The 10,988-nt window shown below is 42.8% G+C and overlaps 1 protein-coding gene across 1 annotated transcript in view; it reads left to right on the top strand.

Annotated features, from left to right (window-relative positions):
* Nucleotides 1–1,243: 1,243 nt before the first annotated feature.
* Nucleotides 1,244–10,988, top strand: part of tra2b (transformer 2 beta homolog) — a gene marked incomplete at its 5' end in the record, with an annotated part of 55,957 nt that continues 46,212 nt past the window's right edge. The window contains 3 exons of the mRNA XM_072494843.1: nt 1,244–1,279; nt 6,411–6,442; nt 8,558–8,633. Of these exons, the coding sequence (XP_072350944.1) occupies nt 1,244–1,279; nt 6,411–6,442; nt 8,558–8,633 (144 nt within the window). The remainder of the gene's footprint in view (nt 1,280–6,410; nt 6,443–8,557; nt 8,634–10,988) is intronic.

Raw genomic sequence — 10,988 nt, 5'->3', positions numbered from 1 at the left:
GTACAGTTTATTTTTACTTTTGTTAAATGGGACATGTTTTCACTTCTACACTAATCTCAATGCACTACCTTGCCTTTGTCCTGACATAGCCATAATTGTCTTCCTGACATAGGTAGTCACGACTGTTAGTTAAATGATGTACAGTATTTAAGACCATATTAAAATAAAGAATTGGAATTTTTCTGCATTTAGTGTAGTATGTATATTAAGACAGTATTTGGCGTAATTCTAAATGCATGCAGCAGGCAATATAATTTTCTTTCCCCTGATAATTGCTAGTCCTTCCATGGTAGTAAAATATCATTTAAAAGTTGCCAATATCTCCTTTATTTTACAACATGGGGACTTGTTGCCTGCATTGGTGATGTAGATACAGCATGATTGAGGCTTTTATCTACAATGGAACAAGTAGATCTGTCTCCCAAGAATTGATATTGGTAGAAACCGTGTTCGAATCGTGCAACAAGAGTATTGATGACTCGAGGGTGAAAGCAAATGTCATTCCATTTTGGAGCCCCCTCCCCCACAATTGCATTCTCACAAATTTGGAATTCAATTTTACCCAGCCGTGAACCGTATCCTGTAATATTAAATGGTATTTACAGACATGGCCATTATTCCCTGTGTACATTGCAGTAGTTGGGCACAGTGCATTCATACAAGGGCCAGAGAGAAAACAGATCTTCAGTGGTTTTGCACGTTGTTTAAAATTCCTCCACATACACAAATAACACCAATTTCTCAGATATTGATTGTCTATGGGTACAGTAGAAAAAAATGTAACTTTTCCCCCATTTAGTGAATGTGGCTGTCATTGACAGCAATGCATGTTGCCATGTTCGTCTTGAGTACAAATAATATTTCGTAACTGGGTGAATAAAAAATATAACTTGACAAATGTAAGATCAGGATCACTTGGTATTAATGCTGATTTGGAGGTTATTGCATCTTTCTCTGAATTGAATACCTATGGTTCCACAGCTTTCCATGTTTCTAAGTATTTGACTTTGGGGTGTTGTGAAGTGTTACACTTTGAATTTTAAAAAGAGTTCAAATTTTTAGAGATAAAGTATTGCTAATTATGAGTCCAATGAGCCAAGTTTCCCTAAGGCTCCTCTGCCCTTGCTCTGAATATCGTAATTTTCTTTCTCCCCATATGTCTACAAAATTATCGACCATGAGGCCGATCTCCTGCTATCTCACCTCTGTTTCCAATAAACTGCTGATCACCCATTTTAACTGATACTGCTGCTATGTCTCGCTGGTGATTGTGACAAGGGTAAGCTATCTCTCCTCATTCTTAAGAACATAAATTTACGCATAGAAAGCGAACATTTAGCCCACTGTGTTGGCTGAAAAAGAGCTTTCCATCTTAACTGGTTCATAGGAATTAGGGGCAGAAGTAGGCAATTCAACCCTTTGAGCCTGCTCCGCTATTCATTCAGATCATGGCTGATCTCTTCCTGGTCTCAAATCCACCTGTTCTCCATATCCCTTTAACCTGTTTTTAATCAGAAATATATCTAGTTGATTGGTAAACTGCAGCATACAGTTTAATTTACGCACATGCCATTCTGAATTGGAACTATACTTCGTCACTGGGTTAAAATCCTGAAACTCCCTCCCAACAAGCACTTTAGGAGCACCTACACCACAAGAACTGCAATGAATCAAGGTTGCAGATCCCTACTACCTTCATGGATAGATAGAGATTGACAAATGTTGCTTTATACATTATGGGGTAAAAACAAAAAAAGCAATATAACAATCTCCCTCAAAAATTGGCATTTCATCCAGAATGTTTACCCATCAGTTTTTAACTTGCATATCATGGCAATTTCAGCAAACATATCAACGTCAAAATTTGAGGAAAAGGCCAAATGGGGAGGGGTGCAGAGTTAATACAGAGGAGGACTGTGACAAAATATAGGAAGGCATAAATAAACATGCAGAATGGACATCTAATTGGTAAAGGGAGCCACTAGTCCAGGTGCACAAATCATTAAAAGTGGCAGCACGGTGGCGCAGTGGGTTAGCCCTGCTGCCTCATGGCGCAGGTCCCAGGTTCGATCCCGGCTCTGGGTCACTGTCCATGTGGAGTTTGCACATTCTCCCTGTGTTTGCGTGGGTTTCGCCCCTACAACCCAAAAGATGTGCAGGCTAGGTGGATTGGCCACGCTAAATTGCCCCTTAATTGGAAAAAATGAATTGGGCACTCTTTTTATTAAAAAGAAGTAGCAGCACAGGATCAGGCCATCATCAAAACCCTCAACGTAAGAATTGGGGTACAGTTTTAGAGGAATAAAATTCAAAAGCACATTGTTATGTTAACTTGTACAGAGTCATAGTTGGACAGTTCTGATCGCCATATTATAAAAAGGATGTTGAGGCACAAGAGAAGGTGCAAAAGTGACCAGAAGTGTGAGGTTGTACCCATCATGAAAGACTGAACAGGCTGGGGCACTTTTCTCCAGAAAAGGGGGGTGAGTAGCCCATTAGGTTCTGACGGGTCGAGTGAATATCAAAGTATTTTTCTCATACGGGGAGGGTTTATGTCTCTGTCACAAATTAGGCTGAGAATTCTACCATATGGGTGAAAATATTTCTCCTGACCTTAACTAATCATGAAAATCCGGTAAAAAAGCAAGCTTCTGAAAATGTATGTTAGGCAGCATTTGTAAAGAGTAAAGACTGTCTATGACATTTCATGCATTTGATCCTTCATTAGATTTCTGTCAGTTACTTTGCCCCATGGTAATTCGTCTCCCTGCCAAGGTGGAATATTCGCTATCATCAATTAAATCTTTTTTCAGCCTGTGTTCCAAAGAAAATAACTGCAGCCTATTTGATCTTTCAACCTGTCTAAAATCCTCCTTCCTTGCAACATCTTGTAATTCTACTTTGTACCCTTCCCAGTGTGATCATATGCTTCCTGTAATGTGGTGACAGGAACTTAGTGCAATAATTTAGCTGTGGCCTAGCTAGTGTTTTATACAGTTCAAGCATAACCTCCCTGCTCTTATATTCTGTTTCTTGCTTAATAAAGAAAATTATTCCATGTGGATGTGCTCGCCAAAGTCTTCTTACCTGACATTTGAATATCCTACCATTTTGTGTTTGTCTTCTGCAGATGCATTACTTGACACTTCTGGCTTGAATTCCATTTGCCACTTTTCTGCCCACCTAATCGGTCTTTGATATCTTCCAACACACTTCCTCACTATCATCCATGCAACCACATGTTGTCATTTGCAAACTTCTTAAGTATGCCCCTGCAAGTCTAAATAATTGATATATGCTGTGAAAAGTAAAGGATCGAGCACTGAGACTGCTGCTTCTTGCCCCTGAACCAATTTTGGATCCAGCCTACCACTTGCCTGTGGGTCCTGTGGGCTCTTAGTCTGGCCAATCTATAATGTGGCACTTTGTCAAAAGTCTTGCTGAAATTAGGTGGGCTACACTAATTACACTAAGTGTTATCCCCATCCCTCCACATAACCTTCTCAAAATATATCAAGTTAGTCAAGCACAGCCTTCTCTTAGCAAATTATGCTGGTTGCCCTCCATTAATCTGGACTTTTCTGAATGGTGATCTATACTGTTGCAGATTTTTTTTTCAATAATTTCGACACTGGTTGACTGGCCTGTAATTAATCAGGCTATCGCTTGCTTACCTGGGCTTCCCTTTCCTCCCTTGCTAAACAGGGGTGTAATATTTACACTCTTGCGGCACTCTGCCAGGAGCCGGAGGGTTGGAAAGTAATGGCCAGAGCGTCTGCTATTTCCTCCCTTGGCAGCCTGGGATGTCTCTCATATGGACCTGGCAAACTATCCACTTTCAAAGATGCTGAACCTCTTTAATATTTCCCCCTCGCTATGTTTATTCCATCCAAACATCCTCAAGTCCAATGACTGCATCGTCCACCTCTTTTGTGAAGGCTGATGTTCCTTAAATGCATCTCACTATGCTGGCATTTCAAATAGCGATTTCAAGTCCACTTTTGTCAAGTCTTTGGCTCAGTAAAATTATTCTTTCCCTAATTTGGATTGTTTATTCTTAGTCTATCTTTATTCCTTTCCATAACTATGCTACAACTGAATTATTACCACTACCATCAAAATATACTCTGACTGATGACAGTTTCATTCCCTAAAAAGTCCAGAATTGTCCCTTCTTGTTGGACTTATTATGCATTCGTTTAAAAATTCTCCTGAATGTATTTTCAGAATTCTGTGTCCTCTGTACATTTTACACTGACTTTGTGCCAGTTAATAATGGAATTGAAATGCCCTATTACAACTGCGCTGTTCCCTCTGCATTTTTCTGCGCTTTGCCTGTATACTTGCTCTTCTATTTCCCTTTGTTTTGATATGTACTGCACTCCTAGCAGTGTGATTGCGTTTTGTGTTCTACACTTCAACCCACAGAGCCTCATTAAAAAATTTTTTTTAATTGTAACAAATTCATTTTTTCCCAATTAAGGTGCAATTTAGCATGTTCAATCCACCTATCCTGCACATCTTTGGGTTGTGGGGGCGAAACCCAGGCAAACACGGGGAGAATGTGCAAACTCCATACGGACAGTGACCCAGAGCCGGGATCGAACCTGGGACCTCGGCGCTGCGAGGCAGCAGGGCTAACCCACTGCGCCACCGTGCTGCCCCACAGAGCCTCATTTGATGATCCTTCCAGCATGTTATATCTCCTCATAGCAAGCTTGTTTCTTTAACCAATATTGCAATTTCCCCACTCTATCTGAAACCCTCTGACTGGGAATGTTGGCATGCTGTTCTTGCCCTTGCTGGCTATATCTTCCTTTCCTATGTGCCCAAGCCTTATTCACCAGTCTCCTTGTTTTAAAATCTATAACACTGTTCACTGACAATTTCTTTATCTAGTTTCTCGCCTTTATTTAGCCTGCCATCCAAATTCTCTTGCTAATTTTCTGCCTTCAAATTCCAACTTTGCTTCTGCTCTTTCTGAATTCATGCTTGGGTTTCCACTCCCTTCAAACTAGTTCTACCTATGTCGTTGGTACCAAAGTGGACCACAACAACTGGATCTTTACCCTCCCATTCCAAGTCCCTCTGCAGCCCAGATGAGATATCCTGAACCCGAGCACCAAGTAGGCAACACAACCTTCGGGATTCTCGATCCTGGTCACAGAACAGTGTCAATGCCCCTAACTATACCATCCCCATTAAGTGTTTTCAAGATAAAGATAGGTCGTTTTTTGAAGAATAAAGGTGTTCGGGTGGGAAAGTAGAGCTGAGTCAACACAAGATCGGCCATGATCTCATTGAATGGCGAAGTAGGTTCGAAGGGCCAGATGGCCTACCCCTGCTCCTAGTTCTTATTATGTTATATTTCCCCCCCACTTGAATGGCTGCCTGTGTCACGGTGCTGTGGTCAGTTTGCTCAACCGTCCTGCAGTCTCCATTCGTGTCCACACAGGAAGCAAGAATCTCAAACCCAACTCCAAAATGCACTCTCACTCAGCCAAAGCGGCACTCCCAGTGCAGACCAGGGCCTCGACAGGATGGACATGGGAAGGATGTTTCTTCTGTGGGCGAACGTTTAAGACAGATGAGGAATTTTGAGGTTCATGTCTTTGATCAAAATGCAGTGGACACGGAGTCTTTGAATATTTTTGAGGCAAAACCAAGTAGACTCTTAATAAGCAGGGGGATGGAAGATTATCGGGCATGGTTGGAATGTGGGGTTTAATTTACAATTAGATCAGCCATGATCTTATTGAATGGCTCGAGGGGCCTACTCCTCCTAATTCGTATGTTTATATGTAATCGCTCTACCTCTGGCAACAGGTTTTCAATGCCTGTGCCCCAAGTCCCAGAAAAGGCTGACCATTTGTCTCTTCCCCCTTCAGACACCGCTTAATACTTAACCACTTTGACCAAGCTTTTGATCAACTGTCTTAATATCTCCTTTATGTGCCTTTGCATCATTGATTATTTGTTAGGCACCTTGGAACATTTTCACTACATTTAAAGGCCTTATTTACATATAAATTGTTAGATTAATAATTTAAATTCTTTCTCTCTGCCATTTTCCTCCACCATCTGAGTCCAATTTATAGAATCAAAGAATTTACAGTGCAGAAGAGGACATTCGCCCCATCGAGTGCACTGGCCCTTGGAAAGAGAATCCTACTTAAGCCCACGCCTCCACCCTATCCTGTAACCCAGTAACTCCACCTAACCTGCACATCTTTGGACTGAGGGAGGAAACCAGAGTACCGGGGGAAGCCCACGCAGACACGGGAATAAAGTGCAAACTACACACACAGGCTGGAATTGAACCCTGGTGCTGTGCGGCAGTAGTGCTAACCATTGTGCCAACCCCCAGTTGGTGTTATTTAATGGAATAGCATCTTGTTCTTTAATCGCAGGCACTTGGGTCTGAATGCAGCAGAAGTTTGTGGTATGTTCTTGTTCTCTCTATATTCTATACTAAAATGATGGAATGGAATGATCAGTTAGAAATTAGCTGTTTATTAAATCAAGATGGCTGTCTTCCGTATTGGCAGGGCTGTGATTGATTCCATCTCATCTCCTTTCCCCAAACTCTTTTCGCAACGAGCAATGGCCATGCAAGATGGCTGCCAATACCTGACTGCACATGCGCAGTGGTCCACACATGCGCAGCAATCCATCAAGTCCTTGTGGGACAATGTCGACATCAATATCAGAATTTAATCCCCCACAAAGACACAACCTCCTTCACTTGCCTGGGGAAGACCATGGGAAATGTTGCAGCTGAGGAGCAGTGATATTAATGTTGCAGCTGGAGCGCAACACGGTGGCACAGTGGTTAGCACTGCTGCCTCACAGCGCCGAGGTCCCAAGTTTGATCCTGGCTCTGGGTCACTGTCCATGTGGCGTTTGCACATACCCACGCAAACGGGGAGAATCGCCTCCACAACCCAAAGATAGCCATGTCAGATAGCCAGATCTCCGACTTCGGGGGCTTTGAGTCCCTCCAAGCTAATAATATCCGTCTCCGGGCTGCCAGGGAAGCAAAGGCCAGAACATCTGCCTCTTCTGGATTCCTGGATCTTCCGACACCCCAAAAATCGCCACCTCTGGACTCGGTGTCACCCTTGTTTTTAACACTGTGGGACATGACATCTGCAAACCCCTGCCAGAATCCCCTAAGCTTTGGACATGTCCAGAACATGTGGACATGATTCGCTGGCTGTCCCGCACACTTTGCACACCTATCTTCTACCCCAAAGAACCTGCTCATCCAGGCCACTGTCATGTGAGCCCGGTGAACGACCTTGAATTGTATCAGGCTGAGCCTGGCACATGTTGTGGACGCGTTGACTCTACTCAACACGTCTGCCCAGAGACCATCCTCTATCTCTCCTCCCAGCTCCTCTTCCCACTTGCGCTTCAGCTCCTCAGTCTGCGCCTCCTCTGACCCCATGAGTTCCTTGCAAATGTCAGAGACCCTCCCTTCTACCACCCACCCTCCGGAAACTACCTTGTCCTTTATCCCCCTTGGTGGTAGGAGCGGGAAGGTTGAAACCTGCCTATGTAGGAAGTCCCGCACCTGCAGGTACCTTCATTCGTTTCCCCTCGCCAATCCAAATTTCTCCTCCAGCTCCCTCAGGCTAGGAAAGCTTCAAAATATGCATTTATTTAGTACTATGTTGAAGCTGAAACAATGGACTAATAAGGTCTCATGCAATTATAGTAATAATGATCAACATTCCTATTACAGTTAATATTACATTAAATTCCAAATTTATTATTTCTATTTCCTAATTTATACAAGAGGATTCACATTGGCAGGATTCAAAACTCATTAAGACAGTGAAAAAAAATTCAATTTCTGGTTTCCGGCCCTGATTAAAACATGGGAACTGCATGCATGGCGCTGGCAACAAATTCAGCTGAACAAAATGGTAGCTCCATTGGTGTTCTTACTAAGATTTGGAGCAGATGTTGCCTTGAATTAATATTTCATCCAAAAGTTCAAGTCTTATTGGCTGAGTGGTAGGAAGCAGAGGGTGATGGTCGAGGGGTGTTTTTCTGATTGGAAGCCTGTGTCCAGTGTGGTCCTGCAGGCATCAGTGTTGGGGCTCATGCTGTTTGTAGTTTATATCAGTGTTCTTCAAACTCTGGGGTGCGACCCGCGGGTGGGTGTCGGCAGGGTCGCGGAGCGGTCCTTCACGGCGCTCCAGATCGCGCAAATCCCCGGGCAGCAGCTGGCTTTTAATACGCCGGCTGCAAGCGGCCTTTAAAATGGCCGCGAACATGTAAAAAAAATTCGCCCGCAGTGCACATGCATGACCATCGGCGCTCATGTGCAGTGCAGCCGCTATTTTTTTAAACGGTCCCAGCTTTTTGTTTTACAAGTTCGGGGTTTTTTATTCACTTTTTCATTTATTTTATTCATTTTTGTTTTTTTATACAAGTTTGGGGGGGGGAGGTTTATTTGATAAAATTTTACAGGAAATAAATGCAGAACTTTGGACAGATGGAGACTCCATACTTTCTGACATCGGAAGGCTTCACCTTCATCCAACAGGTTCCATTGGAGGAGCGTGTACGAGGGCGAAAGGGAGCCAAAACCATTTCCTCCATTTTTATCAGCAGCAAACAAGGTAAGAGAAAATGGTGGGTCGCGAAGGTCGGCTGGCGTGGGTCGCGAAGGTCGGCCGGGTTGGGTCCCGAAGGTTGGCCGGTTGGTTAAAAAATGGGTTCCCGGAAAAAAAGTTTGAAGAACACTGGTTTTTATGAATTATTTGGACATGAATGTAGGAGAGTTGATCAGTAAGTTTGTGGATGATACAAAAATTGGTGGCGTAAATAGTGAGGAGGGAAGATTACAGGAAGATATAGATGGGCTGATGAGTGGCAAATGGAATTCAATCCGGATAAGTGTGAGGTGATGCACTTGGGCAGGACAAACCAGACAAGGGAATAGATGATGAACGGCAGGGCCCTGGGAAACACCGAGGATCAGACGGACCAGGATATGAATGTACACCATGTCCCTTAAGGTCGCAGGGCAGGTGGATAAGGTGATTAAGAAACTATTAGCCGAGGCAGAGAGTTTAAGAACAGTGGATTATGCTAGAACAAACATTGGTTAGGCCACATCTATTGTGTGTAGTTCTGGAATTCACATTTCAGGAAGATGTGGTAGCACTGGAAAGGGGGAGAAGGTTTCCCAGAACGTTGCCTGGGTTGGAGAGTTTATTAAGAGAGACCGGATTATCTGGAGTTGTTTTCCTTGACGCATTTCCCCTTGGTGGAATGATCCATGACCAGAGCCCATAGATTTTAAAGTAAGGGGCAGGAGGGTTAGAGGGGATGTTCTCACTCAGAGGATTGTGAGACCCTGAATCTCACTGCCTTGAAAGGGTGGTGGAGGCAGCATAACATTAATTCCAAGGCATAGAAATCTTTGGATTAACTGTTGAAAAATGGGATTAGAATAGTTGGTTGTTTCTGACTGGCACAGGTGTGATGGGCCAAGGGCCTTTTCTGTGTTGTAGACCTCGGCGACTATGGTGTTGGACTCTGAAGTGAGGTTATTGCTAACTGAGACAACCTGAAACGGAGGAGGGAGGTGGTCAGTGAAGAGTGTTTTCTACGTGAAAACTAGCACTGTTCCAGTGCAGTGAAGAGAATAATGCCCCAATGCTTTATGTTCAGAGAGGCTTTAGCAAAATGTTGTCCCAGGCTGCCTTTTCCCAACAGTATAACACTGAATTCCTGCATAGCCAGCCCTGTGTGTGTTTTTACTTCAAATGAAATTACTAGCAAATTTGTTCTCTACAGAGCAGTTTAGCTGCAGAGACAGTGTATTATGTTTTAAAACTAGAATTTGCAGTAGTTTTCAGGAGCATAAGTTTCTGCAGGTTAAAATGTGATGCTGTAAAATGGAATATGTTGCTCAAATGGATTTGAGCTATTTATATTATCTGAATCTTGCTGACGTGTTCTTAACAAACAAAATTATCTTTGAGCATTTTGATAGAATTAGGGATTTGGGAAAATTCAAATAGAAAAGTAATTTTTTTTAAATGCAGTAAATTTCACAACTGTAAAATGCCACCAAAATCATTAGCAAAGTCAAGAACCTCATTGTGTCAGCTGAAGTTAAGTTGGTGTTAAACTTTTATTGATATTTGACCTCTGAATTTACATTTGTGAAAGCTATTTTGAAATTGGTCAACAAAATTTAATTCAGTTTCTATGGGGAAGGTCTCAAGGTTACAGCATTTGTTAATGCTCTTCATGTCACTTCAGTACATTCAGACAGGTTCATTTGAGATTGGTATAGTCAGCAAAATAAATTGGTAGGGACAGTGAAGAGCCAGTCAGCAAACCATGTCCAGCTTGTAGAATGTAGTTAGTTTATTGCACAGTTTTTCTTATCTCACTTTTCAAGCAATTTCTTAAAGTAAGCAAACTACCTGCATGGTACTCAGCAGATCTCTTCATATTTACAAGTACATATTTCCAAATGGTATGTTTATCGTATAAAGTCCCTAGACATGTTTAATACTTAATGAGGTGGTGCTGAGAGTTGCTGCTTTGTTGCTTCGTTTTGTTGTTTTCGGCAAGAGTTGAGACCAGTGGTGGGTAGCCTGTGGACAATTTGGGTTCTCAGTGCGACCCACAAAGCATTTTGTTGACCGTTCTGCTGATTTCCATCTGCATAGTTTTTTTCCCTTACTGGTGTGACTGAAGTGATAGGCACGTAAAGCAAGGGCAAGTGAAATAGGTGCATACTAATTGTATATGCATTGACTGAGAGTCGTGCACTCCTGTGTCCAAAGTGTAAATCAGTAAGAAGTCTTACAACACCAGGTTAAAGTTCAAGAGGTTTGTTTGGAATCACCAGCTTTTGGAGCACTGCTCCTTCATCAAGTGTTTTGAGCAGGTTTTAACCTGGCGTTGTAAGACTTCTTACTGTGCCCACCCCAGTCCAATGCCGGCGTCTCCAC

The sequence above is a fragment of the Scyliorhinus torazame genome, chromosome 2 (genome assembly GCF_047496885.1).
Source record: "Scyliorhinus torazame isolate Kashiwa2021f chromosome 2, sScyTor2.1, whole genome shotgun sequence".
NCBI lineage: Eukaryota > Metazoa > Chordata > Chondrichthyes > Carcharhiniformes > Scyliorhinidae > Scyliorhinus > Scyliorhinus torazame.
This window is presented reverse-complemented; position numbering and strand designations above follow the sequence as displayed.